The following is a 20,488-nucleotide window of genomic DNA, read 5'->3' on the forward strand; positions in this document are numbered from 1 at the left end:
CGCGTCCGGAGCCTGTGCTCCGCAGTGGGAGAGGCCACAACAGTGAGAGGCCCGCGCACCGAAAAAATTTGATTTTCTATTGGTTAAGCTTACCATCAATCGCGCCAGTTGTAAATAAACTGGAGACGGAAGCATGTTGTTAAGGGGTGGGATCTTCCTGTCGCCATTGCTAATATGAGAATCAGTTTTCTAATAGGCTGAAAGCTGCTTCTTTCCGCCCTCGCGCATCAGTTGCTAAGAGGCGGGACTATAGGGTCCATAAAGGACTGAAGGCTCGAAGCCTCGCCCGTCCGATTGGTTGGTGGGGGCGGGTCTTGTAGCGGATAGGCTGCTGGCCCTGCCAGTTCCGGGTTAGTTGCTGGGGAGGGGCACGTGAGGAGGAGGTGGCGTGAGGAGACCATGGCGGGAGGAATGAAAGTGGCGGTCTTATCTGCAGTTGGTGCCGGGCCCTGGAGCTGGGGGGCCGGGGGCGGTGGTGCAGTGCGACTGCTCCTGGTCCTCTCCGGCTGCTTGGTCTGCGGCTCAGGTACCGCCCGGCAGCAGCAGCCGAGGGAGCGGGTACCGAGGGGTTATATTTAGAAAAGTGGGGAGCGTCCCCAGGGCGTGGGCCGTTATTCTGACGGGCGCGGGCGTGGTGCGAAGGAAGAAGCTTCATCCTTGGCGAACGGGCGCCGGCACTGAGGGACCAGGGCCCTGGGGTGGCCTGCGGGAGCTACCCAGAGTGGGGAGGAGCTTGAAGCCTTTTTGGCGGAGACGGGGAGGCCTGCATTGGGTGAGAAGCGGTCCTGGGGGCTGCATCCTGCTGCATGGGCCTCCTGGATTTTTTGTTGTTGTTGTTGTTCAAAGGAAGGTGACCCGAGGACCGAATGGACAGGCAGAGCTGCCACTGGGAAGGGAGCATACCGTTCATTCAGAAAATTAGCAACACCTGAGCGTATGCTGTCAGGACTCGGCATGGGTGGCTGAACAGATAATTATAGTTCACTGAAATGCAGTGAGCTCTTTCAGTATCTTACGCCTTTGTAAGATCCTGGCTCCAACCGGCCCTATAGAACCGACCTGGAGCCGTTAAATTCCCGTTTCCAAAAACGCTAGTCAGTATCGAGTAGTTTTCTTTTGGAAATTTATTCATTCCTCAAGCAGACTTTCTTGATGCCTGCTACTGCATAATTGGCTCTGGACTGGGATGAAATTGTTTTCCTTTAACGCTCTAATTCAGAAAACCTAGACTGTGTTTGTAAAAAAAAACCTCCTTCTACCCTTGTTAAGTGCACAACAGAAAGATAAGCGATGTTTCCAAGCTTCCACTGGAGGGAGTAGAGACTCATGGGGCTAAGGAGAATCGTATCTTGTAAACACATATGCTCTCTCACCTTTCCGTCGTTTGCTGCCTATCTCTTGCTGTCACTTATGATTATCCTTAGCTGCAGCTTTAAGGTTATCTCAGGATCCATAGAACTAGTTTCAAACTGCAGCGTCCTTCTGAAACGGTTTTTATAGGGAGAGGGGAATAGGTAACCAAGAAGGTACTTTTCCAGGGGCAGGGCCCAGAGTAACATTTGAAGGGCTACATATGATCTGAATGAACTTTGACCAGATGTTTAACCTTAGAGGCTGTGTATTGTGGAAATGAAAGAGAATATTTATATCAAAATGCTCCCACGTAGTCCGTGCTCAATCAGCAGGCTCAAAGTTTCTTTAATAAGGAGAGGAATGGGGACTTTTTGGCTTGGAGAAGGGTAAACTTGGGATACGTGTTCTTTGTGGCCTAATAGATCATGTAGGTGGCAGCTACAAGGAGACAATCATGTAATAGAGTAGAACTTTCTAAAAGTGGGATCTACCTAAAGAGAGAATGGAGTACTTCAAAAGGCAGGGAGTTCTTTTAGACCATTTGGCAAGTACAATTAAGTATAAGGAAGTAGAAAAATCACTTACTGTTTTTTCCATTCAGAGGCAGTCCGTTAAAGCACGCTTTCTTCTGGTCTGTTTCCACGTGTTTTTAATTAAAATTTTTTTTTGAATTGATAATATATTCATAAACTTGTCAGCACTTCAGTTCTCTTCCCTGGAGGCCACCAGTTGCTGCCAGAGATAGTTTTCTCATATGGTTTTGTAGCATAAACATTTTCCTATGTCATTTAAAATTCTTCATAAATGTTATTTTTAGTTTCATCCTGTGGACAGATTTTTTTTTTTTTAGGATAGATTCTCAGAAATGGAGTTATTCAATCAAAAGTGAAAATATATTTAAGACCCTTGAAACATCTTGCTAAAATATTTTTCTGAAAAGGTGTGCCGGTTTATACGATTATCAGCTATATTTGCTTGTGACCCATTCCCTTGCCAGCATTGGATATTCCAGACAGAAACACCTTTGCTAATTTGATAGATTGAAAGTGGCATCTTAATTTACTTTGCATTTCTTGCATTATTTGTGAGGAAGCATCTTTCAAATATTAATTAGTTATTTAATTTTCTGTTTAGAGTTTACATTTTTTGGAGAGTGTGTCCTTTGCTCTTGGCCTATTTATTGTGATTACTGTTTATTGGGATGTTTGTGTACTTTTAAAATCAGTTGATGAACTTTTTAATATTTTAAGGATGTATTTTTTATAATGTATTTATTACAGAACTTTAATTTGCCCCCTTTATCTTTTTAAATAGAAGATTTATATTTTTTATGTGATCACTTGATTTTATTCTTTAGATTTATTTCCATTGCTTTTGTACTTGAAGATTCCTCCAAAATTAAATTTTTGTATATGTATATTTTGTGGTACAATTTAATTATTTTTCATTTTACTTTTTAATCAGCGGTTAATGTTAGTATTTGGTGTGAGGTGAGTATCTAGGTAGATTTTATTTTCCAAATAACCAGTCAGTTGTGCCAGCATCACATTGAATAATCCTTTGCTAAGCCCACTAATTTAAGATGCTAGTTTTTAAGGAGCATTTTAAGATGCTTTTAAGTATGAACTGGATTACCTCTTGACAGAAATGAATAGAGGCTATTTAAGAATTAGAAGAGGTGATTTTTCATAAATTTTTAGGGTCTTTTCTGGTCCTCACATACTATGAATCATTTTCATTACCTTCTACCAGTAGATGTTAAATGATCAGTGTTGTTGATTGATGAATTATAAGTAAATACGAAGTTACTAACTTTTAAGTAGCTGGTTTATGGGTAAATACAATAAGCAAGTTGTGATTCACTAAATTCCAAGGAGGCATTTTCCAAGAAGAACTAGATCTTTGGGCTCAAAGGCATTTTTTAAATGTTTAATTTATTGTGCTTTTTAACATGCTGGCTAACTCACTTTGGGGAGGGGAAGGAAAGTGTTGTGTATGTCCTTTTGCTATGGGAAGCACAAGATTGTAACATGAGCATTTTGACAGCTTGTATATATTGAAGGTAATTGGTGTAGTTCTATGTTTTTCTAATAATTTAAGCTATAGCTGGAGTGGTGATTGTTTGCACAGATTATCCCCTTAGGCTGATTTGGTGTGTTTTCCCTCTCAATGAATTTCCAAAGATATGGCTGGCCAAGGTGCTGATTTCTGTAGGAGATTGGTGTTAGAGAGGTTTGTTTGTTTATTTACAGTGCTTTCCTTTGAATGGTGTGGAACTTGGGTAAAGGAAGGTTTAAGAAGATGTTGCTTGTTAAATTATTTATTTATTTGTCCGTGGGATCTTAGTTCCCTGACCAGGGATAGAACCTGCGCCCCCTACAGTGGAAGCACGGGAGTCCTAACCACTGGACCGCCAGGGAATTACCCCCAAAATGTTGCTTTTTATAAAAATTTTATTCCTTTAGGAAAATGACATTGAAGAATTTTAAAATTGGTTTAAAAATACTGATGTCTTTTCTTGGCATTAAATTTTTCAAATCTCCTGTGCTATTGACATATTATTTGTATCTTACTACCCTCTTGAAAATAATAATGGGCTTAAAGAGATGTTGTGTTATATTACTTGGTGCTGTGGGAGAAAGGAGTTAATAAAGTGTGACTCTTAGGTTTTTTAAAATTTATTTGTAAATACACAGTTTTAAGCTTTACATAATCTTACTCTCTTACAGTCTCCAGAAGAAAATAAACTCTTGATCCATATTTGTGAGTGGGTGTTCTTTCAGTATATTTGGGCTTGCTAGTGAAACAAATGTCAATAGGATTTTGAAAGGGTTTCATTTTATGAAAAATAGGCTTGGAGGAAATCCAAATTACTATTGAATTAAACCCTAGTGAGAGATTGATAGATGAGGTTCAGGACATACTACTCCAAAATATGGCACCTTGGCATATTGAATATTTTAAGCTGAGGGAGTTTGAGAAAACAGCAAAGCCGAAAAGTCACTCTGACCTCCCGCACTTTGCCCTCCTTCCTTGAAATAGGCCATGAAATCCTCATGTGAGAGGTGTCCTCCCTATACCTGGAGGAAAGGAGCATCCTTGTCTTCGAAGACAAAGGGGCATGAAGAAGAATCCTAATAAACAGGCCTTGCTCAGTTTCCCCCACTCTACTACACTTACCTCATACTCAACCTATCGTTCCTCTGCAAATGTCCACTTTTCGTCAAACCTAGCATAAAAGTACGTGGGTCTGTTTCTTTGGATCTTTATTTCCTTAGAGGTTTTCATGTCACATAAAAGATATGAAATAAATTTGTATGATTTTCTCCTGTTAATATGTCTTTGTCAGTTTAATTTTTGGACCCAGCCAGGGACCCAAGGCGGTCAAGGAAAACTTTTCCTCCCCTGCAATATCAAGACTGAATTTTAAAATATTGAGATATAATTCACATACCATAAAATCCACCCTTTCATTGGTCTTCCGTATACAGTTGATCCTTGAACAACACAGATTTGAATTGCATGGGTCCACTTATACGTGGATTTTTATTTTCAATAAATACATACTATAGTACTACCTGATCTTTGGTTGGTTGAATCCACAGATGCGGAACTGTGGATCTAGAGGGCTAACTAAAGTTATACGCTGATTTTTGACTGAGCAGAGAGGTGGCATCCCTAACCATGGTTGTTCATGGGGCAGCTGTATTCACAGTATTGTGCAACCATCACCACTGACTAATTACAGAATTTTTTTTAATAGATTTTATTTATTTATTTATTGGCTGCGTTGGGTCTTCCGTTGCTGTGCATGGACTTTCTCTAGTTGCTGCGAGTGGGGGCTGCTCTCTGTTGCGGTGCGAGGGCTTATTGTGGAGGCTTCTCGTTGCGGAGCATGGGCTCTAGGTGCGCAGGCTTCGGTAGTTGTGGCACGCGGGCTCAGCAGTTGTGGCTCGTGGGCTCTAGAGCACAGGCTCAGTAGTTGTGGCACACGGGCTTAGTTGCTCCACGGCATGTGGGATCTTCCAGGACCAGGGCTCGAACCTGTGTCCCCTGCATTGGCAGGTGGATTCTTAACTACTGCAGCACCAGGCATCCCCAGAATATTTTTATTACTCCAAAATGAGGCCCCATACCCCTTAAAGGTCTCTCCCCATTCCCTTCTCCTCCTAGCCCCTGACGACCACTAATCTACTTTCTGCACCTTTGCTTATTCTGGATATTTATATAAATGGAATCATTTAATATGTGGACTTTTTCTTGACTGGCTTTCATTCAACAAAAAGTTTTTAAGGTTCATGTTGTAGTATGTATCAGTACTTTTATGGCTGAATAATATTCCATTGTATCAATAATACCACATTTTGCTTATCCGTTGATCAGCTGATGGACATTTGGGGTGTTTCCACTTTTTGGTTATTATGGATATTGCTGCAGTGAACATTTGTGTACAGGTTTCGGTGTGAACATGTTTTCACTTCTCTTGGGTGTATACATAGGAGTGGAATTGCTGTGTCATGTAATAATTGTGTTTTAGTTTTTGAGGAACTGCCAAGCTGTTTTCCAGAGAGACTGTACCATTTTACATTCCCACCAGCAATGTGTGAGGGTTCCAGTTTCTGCATATCCTTGCCAACACGTGGTTATTGTCCTCTTTTTGATTAGAGCCATCCTAATGAATGTGAAGTGGTATTTCATTGTGGTTTTGACTTGCATTTCCATAATAGCTAATGATGTTGAATCTCTTTTCATTGTGCTTATTGGCCATTTGTGTATCTTCTTTGGAGAAATGTCTATTCAAATCCTTTATGCATTCTAAACATTGGGTTATTTCTCTTTTTATTGTTGAATTGTAGTAGTTCTTTATATATTCTGGATATTAGACCCTTATCAGATATATGATTTGCAAGTATTTCCTCCCACTTTGTGGGTCATCTTTTCACTTTCTTGATAGTGGCCATTGAAACACAAAAGTTTAAAATTTTTGAAACCATTGTCAAATCCAAGGTCACAAAGGTTTACACACCTGTTTTCTTCTTCTAAGAGTTTTTTAGTTTTCGTTCTTAATATTAAGGTTTGTTTGTTTGTTTTGTTTTTTTGTTTGTTTTGCTGTACGCGGGCCTCTCACTGTTGTGGCCTCTCCCGTTGTGGAGCACAGGCTCCAGACGCGCAGGCTCAGCGGCCATGGCTCACGGGCCCAGCTGCTCCGCGGCATGTGGGATCTTCCCGGACCGGGGCACGAACCCGCGTCCCCTGCATCGGCAGGCGGGCTCTCAACCACTGCGCCACCAGGGAAGCCCAATATTTAGGTTTAAGACCGACTTTAACTTCAAAATTAGTCTGCGCTTCACTCTAAAACCATTTTGAACTGATGGGTGTCATTACCTTTTTTGTGTGTGTAACTTTGGCTTTGTAAGGTTTGTTTGAGGTTTTTGTGTTTTGGGGTGTTTTGTTTATTTAAATCTACCCACCTTTATACTAAGAACCAAAGAGTTAACTAAATTTCCCCTGAGAGTAGCACTAAATGAGTTGGTAAGTACAGTGTAGAGCAAGGAAGAAGATATTGAAATGTTTTGTGGTGAAGAAGGTAACTTGTGCAAACTTGGGTGGGAAGATATGATAATGGTCACTTGTAAACCTTAAATTAGCTGAGATTGAATATAAATTCCTCAGGGGAGATCTGTTTTGGTAAAATCAGAGGGACTGCATATGTTCATTGGCTGCTCTTAAAACTTGAATGAAACAAAACAGCTGGAAAAAAGCAACTTTGCAGTCTTTTAGTATCTGCTTAAAGTACTCTAAATACAAAAAGTGTTGCTAATTCTGTTCATCCTACTCAGGATATGGATAGAGAAAGTCACCAGATGGGGTTACTTTAGCTATGCCTTTATAAGAGAAACAGGACCTGGGTGTGAATGTCAGTTTAGCTGTTTACTAGCTGTGTGACTTTGGACAAATTACTTAATCTTTCCTAAGCATCAGTTTCCTCATTTGTAAAATGGGGGTTATGAGAGTGCCAACCTCACAGCATTGCTGGGAGGGTTAAATGAGACAGACAATATACTGTCTGTCTTAATAAACACGTAATAGTGGCTTTTATTATTACTTATCCTGGATTAGTGACTATTTGTAATATTTAACTAATTACATTTGGCAGGAATAAGACTGCCTTATTTCTTCTCTCATCTCAGTTTTCTTCTTCGTGTCTTAGTCGCTGATATTTTTAACCCCAGCTTTAAGAAAGTGGTCAGTTTAATTCTTTTTATGAAATGAGTTATAGTTACTAGCTTGTTCTGTTATTATACTTAATTATTTTCTTTCTTTGCATAAAGCCGGAATTGATTTAAATGTGGTCATGCTTCAGGAATCCAAAGTTTATTATATGAATACCAGTCAACAATCCTGTTATAAAAATGTGCTTATCCCGAAGTGGCATGATATATGGACACAGATACAGGTAATGATTTGGAGGCTCCTGGCAGGGGCAGTTTCTGTGAATATCTGTCTGTCTGTGATTAGTGAGTACATTGACACTTTCTTCCCTTCTCACATGCAGTTAAAAAATATATATATATATGTGTGTGTGTGTGTGTGTGTGTGTGTGTGTGTGTGTAAAATTAACAACCTTGATAAGATTATGATTATTCTTAATCTCATCAGTGTTTTCATCAGTAAAGCATTTATGCCTATTTTGTGTTTCTCTCTCTGTTTCTTTAAGTGGCCTGAGATAAACTTCCTTCCTCCTTTTCCCCAAGAGAGTACTTCCTTCTCTTCCCCTCACTCCTTTTACACTCACAGAGACACAGACACACACATATAGACCTCTCTTTCTTTTTAAAGGTCTTAGGCCTTCTTTGGGCTGGACACTGCTGCGTGCCTATCAGGATGTAAACTCTCGCCTTGCTGCTCCTATTCTATTTTGATTCTACACAAGGTGTTGCATAAATGCCTGAGCTGAAGTTTCCCCTTGATAGAATGACTTTGGTCTCATTTATTTCATAACACTGTTGAGCCAGAGTGTCTGGCTGTAATGATTGAACAAAATGAGTCCTTGGAAATGTTTCTGCTGCTATAAGCATAGTTACTGATAAGGGATTTGTTCACATCAAAAACATAAGGTGGGCTCGTGGGTTTTTAAAAAAAATTCTCTTTTTTCTTTGTCTGATATAAAGATCATATTCCATCTGGAGCACATTATAACCAACATTTACCCATAATCAGTGATTTGTGACAAAGGGTTGAACTTTTCAGCTTGTCATTATGGGAAACATTTTTGGTGCTGTTTATGCCTGGCAGTTTTCTTAATATTCTAGACCCTTGCTTTGCATGATCTCTCATAAATAGCTGTATTGGTAACTCTTTCAGCTTGGAAGTCTTTTTTTTCCCCCTATGTTCTGGCCTAATACTAGATTCAGATCATGTTAACAATAAAACATTCTAACAGCTGCCTCTCTGTACCATGTACAGTGTTATTTGCCCAGTTATCTTTTAGCTGCTGTATCTCTGTATTTCTCATAAGCCTGTGGAAAGCTGGTGCCATTATTGATTTAGTTATTTACTCTAAAGGTTTTTTTTTTTTTTAAATTATATTTGTGAAAATTTTAAATTCCTACTTTCTTCTTTCTCATCCTGATTTTACTTGTGTTACAGATTCGGGTAAATAGTTCCAAACTGGTCCGAGTCACCCAGGTGGAGAATGAGGAGAAATTGAAGGAGCTAGAGCAGTTTAGTATCTGGAACTTTTTTTCCTCCTTTTTAAAAGAGAAATTGAATGACACCTATGTTAACGTGGGTCTATACAGCACAAAAACCTGCCTCAAAGTTGAGATTATAGAGGAAGACACCAAGTACAGTGTCACTGTGACCCGGAGTAAGTCTTACCTCTGTTTTTCTGATGGATTCTCTGGTGAGAAGGGACTGAGCTTTCGAGGATGTAATTAGTGAGAAAAGTCAGCCCAAGACAGCTCCATTTTGGTTCTGATTATAACCTGAATATACCACTGCTCCAAACAGTTCAGAGAGCCTCCACCCTTCATAAAACCCTTTAAGCCTAGATTTGAGACTTTACCATAAGTCATTCTGAGTACTTCCTTACCTGGAATTGTGAAGACTTGTATTTCTAATACTTCCAATGGCTCTGAGCTGATATGCCTAGTATTCTTCAGAGTAAGATAGATGTATTCCTTGTCTTCTGGGCACTTATAGACAAAGATAGATGTCTTGAAATGTACAGGTCTACATTTGAAGACATGAATGGTTAACAATAAAAACTAAAGAAGGGTAGAACTGAATACCTCACAAACAAAAGAATATATGTAGAACCATAAATAAATATGAAGATCACTGCAGTTTCAGGCTTATTCAGTCTAATTGGGAGTTTTCCCTTCTCTGAATGTGTCTGAGAAAGCTTCACAGAAGAGGTGGACCATTATCCTCTTGGATTCTCTGTGACTTTTGATCTCTCCTTGGTAACTACTGTCTTAGGAGAGTAATGTTTTAAGTAGTAGAAATGTTCCTGGGTTTTGCTACGAAATACATTGTGCCCTTCCAACTGTCCTAGGGTTCCACAGTTCTTTGGTTGAACAGGATCAGCCTGTTTTTTGGTGTTCCTTTTGCATTTACTGATCCCTCTCACTCTTCTGTTTGTGGACTTCCCCTAGACTCAAGAGCTCTTGAATGTGAAAGCTGTGGGAGTGTCTGGTATGCCAGTAAGGGGTCTATGCTTGGGCCCCCTGGTCCTGGGTGAGATGTGTTTTGAGTATAGGCTTTTCCAACACAATGCTTGTGTAGCGAAGAGAAGTAGGCGGTGGTGTTGGTCAAGCAGAGACCAACAGTTAGAGAACAGCAGAGGGCCCTGACCCCAAGTTCTGGGCTGATCTGAATCCGAGCGTGTGTGACTTAAGGCCCGAAAACCAGAGTGGTGGAGACCCCTTGTGGGCGACTGCATGAAGCGCTGATGGCACTATGACTCCATCAAAAGCAAAGCTTAGCTTCTTTTAGCCTTAGCTTAGTAGCCAAAATAAAAATAAACTCTTGAGGGAAGTACAGGTTAGACAGAGACCTAATTATACTTTCTCTTTGGAAGGGTGCCCAGGCTTTGTGTGGAATTTAAAATGCTGTTTAGGTGGGCTGTTTGCATATATTTTATTAGCTGACCAATGATGCCAACATTGTCTTTTATTCTGTAATGCCTTAAATTGTTTTGTTCCCATATTAAGCAGAAGTCTTTTATTTATTTCAGGATTTGACCCCAAACTCTTCCTCATTTTTCTCCTTGGACTTATTCTATTTTTTTGTGGTGACTTGCTGAGCAGGTAGGTTCCAAGGCTAGCGGGCAGAATGAGGAGGCTCAGACCTACCCTGCTTGACTTTTTTTTTAATTCATTCTTGGCTGTGTTGAGTCTTCATTGCTGCGCACGGGCTTTCTCTAGTTGCGGCAAGTGGGGGCTACTCTTCGTTGCAGTGCGCGGGCTTCTCACTGTGGTGGCTTCTCTTGTTGCGGAGCACGGGCTCTAGGCGTGTGGGCTTCAGTAGTTGTGGCACATGGGCTCAGTAGTCATGGCTCGCGGGCTCTAGAGCACAGGCTCAGTAGTTGTGGCGCACAGGCTTAGTTGCTCTGTGGCATGTGGGATCTTCCCAGACCAGGGCTCAAACCCATGTCCCCTGCATTTGCAGGCAGATTCTTAACCACTGCACCACCAGGGAAGTCCAACCCTGCTTGACTTTTATCATAAAGACTTGAAGTGCTGCCATTCCCTTTTCTAGGACCTTTATGGATGGCTAGGCCATTGCCTGCTTCAATAATTTAAAAAAATAATATGTGTTATAATTATTTTCTTGTATTAATAAGATTGGTAATAATGAAATTCCCCCATTAGGTTACCCATCATGTGTGGGATTTAGCCAATACAGCACCACCCTTTCCACCGTTAGAAATGTTTAGCCCTCATTTTTACAGGGCTGTGTGTTGATGAGTTTCATGCTGTTCAGAAGTAAAGAAACAAATATCAACCACTTACTCATTTCCTGCCTTTAGGAACCTACTAGCTAGATGAAACAGACATGTACAAATATAAAGAAAACATATAGATAACAAACATTGAACAAAGGTAGAATTAACATTAACTTTGAACACAAGGAGAATATTTGTGGAATAGTGAATGAAAGCTTACCAATTGAAGTTCAACTGGAGCAAGGTTGGTGGAAGTTGTTCCTTATTTTGGGGATCCTGAGAGAAACTCAAAGTGAGCGACGGATATCTGGTAGAAAGAACCTAGAAGAGGAAGAGGAGCTCTCTGTTCTGTGCCCTGTGTTTGGTTTATCCTTCTGGGTAATCAGTTCAGTTCTAGTTTCCAGTGTCTACTGGGGCTCTTCCTTCTCCCTAGAGAAGCTGTGCAGTTCCCAGAAGAAAGATTCCCATTAGAAATTGCCTGGGGAGAGGTACTGGGGATGGGAGCGGGAGACTAAGCAGAGGTTTATTACTGGGATATATTTGAGGGGCCCTTATTGATACTAATCTTCATAATCTGGCAGCAACTACATTGTACTAGTCTCTTCAGTTTTCTCATCTGAAGTGTTGGGCAAATACCTGCTCCCACCATGTACCTTTTTTCTATCTTTTGGCTGGGTTAGTTGTCTAGTTTGAACAGTGCCATATATGAATACACACGTAGTCATGAAATGAATTTTATCTCTGCAGAAGTCAAATCTTCTACTATTCCACTGGGATGAGTGTGGGAATTGTGACCTCTTTACTAATCATCATTTTTATGCTGTCCAAGTTTATGCCCAAGGTAAGAAGCAGAATCCTCACATGCAGTTAGGATGAGCTTGGATAGTTGAAGGATTGTTTTTGGATAATCTTACAGCACTGAAAATTTGCATTGATGGCTGATAAGTAAATGTCCTACTCTTTCCTTGATTCAGAAAGGTACTTTCCATGATGAAACTTGCAGCCTCATTACATACAATCTCTCCCTTTTTATTTGAAATCCTGTATACAGTGGGGATGATTAAAGTCTTCTTCCTGTTTGTTAATTACATAGATTATATAGCCAGGCTTTTAAGTTATTTAGCATCTCATTTTCCCAGTTTTCTTTGCAGACTGTACCATTTAAAATATAAAGGACATCTTTTTAAGAGATGTGTTTTGTGCATTTTTAGTAGGTTGAATTTTTTTTTTTTTTAAATCACAGTTCTATTTTGTTTCTTTTATGTATGGAAAGCCCATTGTAACTTTTTGCTTTCACTTCTACTCTTTCTTAGAAAAGTCCCATTTACATCATCCTGGTAGGAGGCTGGTCCTTTTCTCTGTACCTCATTCAGCTAGTTTTTAAAAATTTACAAGAGATCTGGAGATGTTACTGGCAGTATCTTTTAAGTAAGTGTTGTTGGTTTTGCTTTACTTTTTATATGTTTATAGGCTGTTTTAGTTAATTTGATCATGAAAAGATGTTGCTTGCTTACTGCTTACAGGAGTTTAATAGTCTATGCCATTTTGTTAACTTGTAAGAATCATAGTTCTTTACTTATTTCTAACCCCTCTATACAGTTGTGACCTTCTCTTAAATTAAAATGATGCTGCTAGGGAGAAGACTTTAATTTCTTGGTGTTTATAAATACGTCTCTGTTTACACAATAGGCATCTTTCTGAAAAGCCGTAAATTGACTTTATGAATATAATCATATTTTAAATACACTTGAGGACCTTAAGAAGTAAAGGACTCTACAGTGAACCTTATCTATAAAGCGAGAATCTTTTGGTTATAAAGATAGTAACTCTTAATCTATCCTTTGAGAGCAGATTAATCTGGATTTTCATATATTAGGTTTTTTAAACAGACTATTTTAGAGTTGTTCAACATGTAGGTTTACTTCTCCATTTGAGAATTAAATAAATTTAGGATAGTAGAAAGGATAGAAGCTTAAAGAGATTAATATATATGAATAATGAAAAAAGTGTGAATAATTGAGTAAAGATCTTACCTATTTCCCTGGTTCATTAGGCGCTACATAGTGAATTTACTGCTGCTCCCCACACAGATTATTTTTACCAACTGTAGATTAAAAAGAATGTCTTCTGATAACTCTTCTCATAGGCTATGTCCTTGCAGTTGGATTCATGAGTTTTGCAGTCTGTTACAAGTATGGGCCCTTGGAGAATGAACGAAGTATCAACCTGCTGACTTGGACCTTGCAGCTGATGGGCTTATGTTTCATGTATTCCAGTATCCAGATACCACACATTGCCCTTGCCATTATCATCACTGCACTGTGTACTAAGAGCGTGGAGTACCCTATTCACTGGCTGTACATCACCTACAGGTGACTGAAAGGCAGTGTAACTTTGTATTGAAACATGCAATGTGGGATGCAGTTGCTGCAAAAGGAGACAGAGGTGTTGACCTGGGAGCCTCTTTGTTAATGCAAATTTATGGTATTATGCTTCACTTTTATTTCCTTCAAGTCTTTCTTTTTAGATTCTCTGTAGGCATTTTTATAGAATTTATAAATTCTGGTTATTTTATATATAAAATAAAAACATCTAGTAAAGTGTCATGTGTCCTTGTTACCACTAGGTGATGCAAAGTATATCACTTTTATACCGCATGCCTCAGGTCACCTGGTTTCAGATTATTTCACACTGGCTCTCAGGTTGCTCTGGGAGTCCTATTCTTTTTTTTTTTTTTTTTTTTTTAATTTATTTTTGGCTGTGTTGGGTCTTCGTTTCTGTGCGAGGGCTTTCTCTAGTTGTGGCGAGCAGGGGCTACGCTTCATCGCGGTGCGCAGGCCTCTCACTATCGCGGCCTCTCTTGTTGTGGAGCACAGGCTCCAGACGCGCAGGCTCAGTAGTTGTGGCTCACGGGCCTAGTTGCTCCACGGCACGTGGGATCCTCCCAGGCCAGGGCTCGAACCCGTGTCCCCTCCACTGGCAGGCAGATTCTCAACCACTGCGCAACCAGGGAAGCCCCCTGGGAGTCCTGTTCTTAGTTTAAGATGTAATTCAAAGCATGTTGTCACTTTGTATGGTGACTGTGGAATGGTCATAGGTTCTGAGGTTATCAATGTTCTTTCTATTACAGATAGTCAAAGTAATGCCTTCAGTTCGGGGGGAACCAAGTTAATGAACCACAGTCTTATGCCATCGTTTCTTGTGGTTTTTCCATTTATTGGGAAATAAATATTTTGTCTGTCACTTATTGGAAAATAAGTGAATTTGTTCACATTACTGAATAATATTGACGACTCTGACTTGTCACTCATAGTCTAACATGTCAAGGGTACATTATAACTAAAGATGTCTGTAGAAGAAAGGTGGGAGCAGTGACTCTTAATGCTCAGGGTCTCTGCTGTATGCTTGACCCACTGAAGGGAGTTAGACGTAAGGGTGGATGTAGATTACTGATTAATCATTCATGATGTTATTTTGGTGAGCACAGAAAGATGTGTAATGCAACAGAAAAGACTGTCCCCCCTCGTCTTCTGACAGAAGAAGAATATCGGATACAAGGAGAGGTAGAGACCCGAAAGGCTTTAGAGAAGCTTAGAGAATACTGCAACAGTCCAGACTGCCCGGCTTGGAAGACTGTTTCTCGAATCCAGTCTCCAAAAAGGTAAATAAACTCTTTGCCAGAAGTGCCAAGTGTCTGTCAGGGTGCTTGTGACCTTCAGTTTTAACAGAGATTATGCTTCTGTAATCATTTTGTATTTGTGGCTTTGTTTTCCTTGTTCATCTAGGAGTAGTCAAGAGAAAGGTACTCATATCACATGTTAAGCAGTAGCCTGTTTTCTGATTCCTCAAAGAACTATTTACTCTAGCTTTGATTTTAGCATTGAGATGAGAAGACTTTAGTACCATATTAAGTTTCCCCTTTGATAGTTTTGCACTGCTCTCTTGAGTGTTTTTTTTTTTAATTTTTTTTTTTTTTTAGGAGAGGGGATCCTTTTTATTTGGAAACATGTGAAGCTTCAATTTGGAATCCTGATGGCATAAAGTTTATAGGGCCATAAACACAAATAAATGTGTAATGCCCCTTAATCTTATCAGGATTACGGATGACTAAAGGAACTTTAGCACTTCCATAACTAAAAAGGGTAACTAAACTTCCATAACTAAAAGTGCTTATTAAGCAGGATGGGGTTGCAGGAGATGTTGGCCTATGATCCCAGCTTTCCTTTTCTTCTTATTTCTTGCTTTAGTCTACTTACCTGCCAGAGTAAGGATAAGGGTGTTGGCTAGACTCAATATAATTTGAGCTGAGAGCATACCAAGGGTTTCAGTTTGCTCTTATTTTGAAAGAAAACAGGACAGAAGGCAGGTTCCTAATGAGTATTATCTTCTGTTTTTCAGATTTGCTGACTTTGTGGAAGGATCTTTCCACCTCACACCCAATGAGGTTTCTGTCCATGAGCAGGAATATGGGTTAGAGAGCATTATTGCCCAGGATGAACTCTATGAAGAAACATCCTCTGAAGAGGAGGACTTAGATTCTCGGTACCCCCCCATCACACAACAGAACAGCTTCTTGACTTAGGTGGTCGTCAGTTATTTTTATGTGGATTGGCTTGGTACCTCAATGGTCCAGGTTGCATGTGTTGCACAATTGCTTCTCAAATCTTGGAAGTTGAGTGAGATAGTGCTGAAATTCTCCCGCTGAAATTAGAGGCCTGAGTAGACCTCCCTCTGGAAATGGTCTTGGTGGTCTCTGGGGTCCCGAGGAAGCAGAGTGGATAAAGTAGTGACTGCTTCCCAACACGTCCCATTGGTTAAGTTCTTGGCCCACCTTTATATTTCCGAAGAAACTGGATTGCCACAGCTAGCATGGCATTCCAGCTCCTCTTTGAAAGTTGATTCAGTCGTGGCATTTCAAACTCAGAAGTGATAACTGTTATATGTGAAGTAATGCTTTCAGACTATAGGCTGCATCTTTCAGAGACAAATCCAAAAATCTGAGCCTCTTTTACTTCTGCTTTTATTTCAGTGACTTTAGCATAATCCTTGTTTCAACTGTTTTAAGAGGAAAATAGATTATTATTTGTCTGTCTTGTTTTTTAAGTGAATACATTTTAAAAAAATGTGACAAACTCGTTCCAGAGCCAGCAAGTGCTCCAGAGTGACCAGCCCAGTAGGCCCCTACGTATTTATTAATATGGATTATCCATTAAAGCCCGAGGAGTGTTGTGCTGAGCTTTGGATTAGTTCTCACACCTATGATATTCTAAGTCCTGCCTGCAGGCCTTTCTGTAGATGAGGTCTGTTGGGGTTTTTATTATATTTAACTTTCAATTCTATTTTAAAAATAGATTTGCATTCTTCCCTTCTAAGTCCTCGTTGCCCCATTTGCCCTTTCAGGAAGGGTCTATTCCGTCACCTCTGAAGTATATACATTTCAGTATATACATGTTTATATATACAAGTATATACATTTAAGTATATACATGTTTCATTAAGTATATACATGTTTCATTTCTTATATTCTCTTCCCTTTGGTTTATAATAGCATTGTTTCTGCTGATTAGGAGGAGTGATCTTATTTAGGGAATTTAAATGCTTTTTAAGGTTCTCCATTTTTCCTGTCAGTGGGTCACATATCTTTGAATTGCTGTGGGATCAAGAAACTATCTCCTTTTCCCTTGCCTTCCTTTGTCTACCCATTCTACCTATTCTTTTCAGCCTTTCTGTACCACCTGTATCCCTCCCCACCGGAAGTCTGGCTAATTTGTGAGCCTAAAACTATCTGTGAAGGTTCTTGATACAATATACACATTGTAGCTATGTGGCTGCCGCAGTTTGCATTGTCAGGAGATAGACCTCCAGATAATCCTTATGCCTCTGGGTGCCTGTTCAGCCATCAGGAGCAGATGCACTTTTCTATGAACTTATTGTACTTATTTGCAATTCCATTTCTGACCAGAGGTTCATGCTGCCTTTTATTACAGTGGCATTGGTTTCACTTTCTTTTGCCATTGCAAAGTACCCTTATAAACAAGCATTGCCATTTATGAGGGAGCAAATTCCCAAGTCTCTGTCATTCGCTTGGTTCTGTCTTTGTGACCCTCGTACCTTGGAAAAAGCTATAATTACTTTATTCAGGAAGATAGACACTGATGGCAGGAGCACAGCATTGGACTGACTGGCTTAACCATGATCATGGAGAAGGCAGATGATTTTTTAAAAAGCTGTAATGACTCCTTCAGACCAGCCATTAACAGATCATGTTGAAAGGTTCTGGACTCCATTACAGACTTCCAAAATGTCAGTTCTGAGATTCCCCTCCAGGTGACCAGTTGATTTTTTTCTGCCGGTGTTTCCCACAGCTTTAAACTGTCCTAAAGTGACAACTACCTCAGTTGGCAGCAGATAGACATATAGCAGAAAGTGAAAAATAAGCAGTATTTGGACAGATGCCATGGGTTAAAGTTGCTTTATATTAGGAAACCTTTCTATCTTTGTGAATTATGTACGTGGTAACATTTTATCTCTCTACAAAGAACTGTTAAGACCGCTGAAATTTACTATTTTTTGCCTCATTAATAGAAATCGAGACTTAGCATGTTGGAGCCTAAGCTGATTTGAAAGAATAATTCGGCTGTACAAATGGTCTCAGGATTCCCTGGAGACTTTGGTGCCTTCCCCATATAACTACTTAGAGACATGGTTGCTTGCCTCCAGTGTGACTTTTCCCGACTCATGTCTTTATTTCAGCAAGAAAGCATTGTGAAGTAGAGAAAGATTCTCGTCTTTTTCTGTTTAGTAAACCCCTTGTGATACACAGTTTCCATCTCAAGATGAGTTTTTCTCACTGTGTTTGAATTTGGGATGAGTAAAATCAAACTCAGTTTATTACTCCCTGTCTGGTAGTTGGAGAACTGAGCTGTAGGCAGTGGCAATGACAATGGGTCCTGCAGCATGAGAGCTGCTCTCAGACAGTGAAGGACGGTGCCTCTGGTGTGCTGTGTCCTTGCCCTGTCTTCTTGTGTGGCTCTGCCCCAGATGCTTCAGAGCCTCTGTGCGCCTGGAGATTGCTTGACTTCGTAAACCTTTTTTAGGAGCTGTTCTTGTCTCCCTTTTGGCCACTGAGTCTGCTGGCTCAGTCACTACTTGAAGCCCCCACTTAATTTTCAGTTACAGCTCTTGCAGTTTCAGCATAGTCTCGTCTCAGACAGATCTCATCAAGAAGGATTGAAGGGATAACTGTGGAGTGAGCTGGACATTGGAGCTACGTCTGCTGCCATGTCAGCATCTTGCTCGGCAAATATCAAGCTGTAAATTGGCCCTAGGGCTCTGGGTCCCATCAGCATCAGAAATCTATTGCCCCTAATGGGTCTGACCAAGTTGTGTAGAGCATGACTCCCATTAATGGGAATACAAGAGCCAACTGGCCTAAAACATTTCCCCTTCACTTTCCCACTCAGATTACTTTCAGAAGACCCATGGAACCAATGACTGATAATAAGGAAAATTTAGCAACTTTGATATCTTCTAATAAGAAATTCCTATCAGCCACTTCATCCCACCAAAACTAGTTTACTTCTTCCCGCAAATTCATGACCTTTATGTTAGTTACGGGATTTTGCTGATGATAGACTTTGAGTCCCAGTGTTCCATTTTGTGCTAATACATCCCATTTTAGGGCCTAGCCTTCTCTTCATTGACTGTGTTCCCTTCAACCCAATCCCCACTTTACATATACAATAGAGAGTTGATGAATGAAAGGACCCAAATAGGCCAGATAGTTCCCCCAGGCCCTGATATCCATAAAAGGCTTGGGAATGGATTATGCAATTGCCCTCAATCTTTTTGTTGTTCCAGAAAAAATGATGGGCCCAGATGGATGCCTACATAAAAATGGTTCCTAGCTGTGTACTCATAACTTTTCTCTGAATTGAGTAGTGAAAGTTGAAGTAGGAGAAAAGGAAATTAAATGTCCTTCTAGTATTCCTTTGGACTCGGGTCTGACATAAGAGATAATAACCTATATTGAAATGCCAAGAATTTTATCTGAATCAAGGAGAGGACAGTTTGACAGATTTATTATGCCTTCATGTTACATAGGCACTGAAACCAAGTAATAAACATAAAATAGCCATTGCACAGGCAAATGCACCTAAAACCTTTTGTTTATGTTTTGATGTAGCAGAAATTGATTTTTAGGGAAACCTATGCAATTGTGGTGTTCCGGGGCTATCTCTTGGTAACTTAGCTTATGGATTCAGTTGCTATTGAGTTGGATTCTAGACAGTTATTACCTTGAAAAGGGAATTTGGTGCCTTATATGATGGGAGCCAGAGACTGCTGGGAATAAACAAAGCGGATTCACACCAGTGTCAACACACAGCTTTAGTGGGGAAGGGGATGGCACACAGTATCCCCAAATTTGGGGCTTTTGTCTCCCATACCCCCCGCCCATGTGTCTCATCTTCCTTTTCACACTCTTGACAATAACTTGAAAATGGTGAAACCACCTTCTCCGAAATTTTCTACAGCATGGACAACATTCTTTTCTTATTAACATAATAGATAGCTCATAAGGTGAGTGTTAGAACTGTTACAGCCTGCAGTTGCCTCCCTTTATCAAGTTTCTAGAATTGATGGTGAAATAGGGAGTTACTGGGTAAGTTTTAGCCTGTGGGTAATGCCTTAGTGTTATTTTAAAAGATTTGTCATTTATATTTAAAATAAGTTCATGAATGTTTGAAAGCAACAAAATGATCAGGGATGACTCTTTGCCATGGGTCTCATTTTCACTCTTTCCTGTAAGGAAAAACAATGACGTCTTATTATATATTTTTTCATTTTTATTATACAAGTTTGTAAGTAATCCCAATTTTAATAAAGTTTTATAGACTATATAGTGGTTTCTCTTAATGAACATGTACTTTTTTTTTTTTTTGCGGTACGCGGGCCTCTCACTGTTGGGGCCTCTCCCATTGCAGAGCACAGGCTTCGGACGCGTAGGCCCAGCGGCCATGGCTCACAGGCCCAGCCGCTCTGCGGCACGTGGGATCTTCCCGGACCGGGGCACGAATCCGTGTCCCCTGCATCGGCAGGTGGACTGTCAACCACTGCGCCACCAGGGAAGCCCTGAACATGTACTTAAAAAAAAAAAATTTATTTAATTTATTTATTTTTGTC

The 20,488-nt window shown here is 40.2% G+C and overlaps 1 protein-coding gene across 3 annotated transcripts; it reads left to right on the plus strand.

Annotated features, from left to right (window-relative positions):
* The first annotated feature begins 379 nt into the window (after nt 1-379).
* Nucleotides 380-20,195, plus strand: NEMP1 (nuclear envelope integral membrane protein 1). Of its 3 annotated transcripts, none has more exons than XM_030866571.2 (9): nt 380-526; nt 7,686-7,810; nt 9,004-9,223; nt 10,595-10,667; nt 12,053-12,146; nt 12,619-12,733; nt 13,452-13,677; nt 14,793-14,966; nt 15,704-20,195. In XM_030866571.2, exons 1-9 carry the CDS (start codon nt 400-402, stop codon nt 15,885-15,887), a joined length of 1,338 nt encoding a protein of 445 aa, XP_030722431.1. In that variant the 5' UTR covers nt 380-399; the 3' UTR covers nt 15,888-20,195. The 3 variants fall into 3 exon arrangements, with proteins under 3 accessions (XP_030722431.1, XP_030722435.1, XP_060162412.1); XM_030866575.2 differs by having other exon boundaries at nt 13,582-13,677; nt 14,843-14,966; XM_060306429.1 differs by lacking the exon at nt 380-526 and adding an exon at nt 549-772.
* Nucleotides 20,196-20,488: the final 293 nt, after the last annotated feature.

The sequence above is a fragment of the Globicephala melas genome, chromosome 10 (genome assembly GCF_963455315.2).
Source record: "Globicephala melas chromosome 10, mGloMel1.2, whole genome shotgun sequence".
In the NCBI taxonomy this organism is placed as follows: domain Eukaryota; kingdom Metazoa; phylum Chordata; class Mammalia; order Artiodactyla; family Delphinidae; genus Globicephala; species Globicephala melas.

Excerpts from the sequence above, each read along its gene's own strand:
- NEMP1 (XM_030866571.2), top strand. The coding sequence starts at position 400 with ATGGCGGGAGGAATGAAAGTGGCGGTCTTATCTGCAGTTGGTGCCGGG. Across the intron at positions 12,147-12,618 it reads TGTCCAAGTTTATGCCCAAG|AAAAGTCCCATTTACATCAT; the intron begins GTAAGAAGCAGA and ends ACTCTTTCTTAG. Across the intron at positions 13,678-14,792 it reads TGGCTGTACATCACCTACAG|AAAGATGTGTAATGCAACAG; the intron begins GTGACTGAAAGG and ends TGGTGAGCACAG.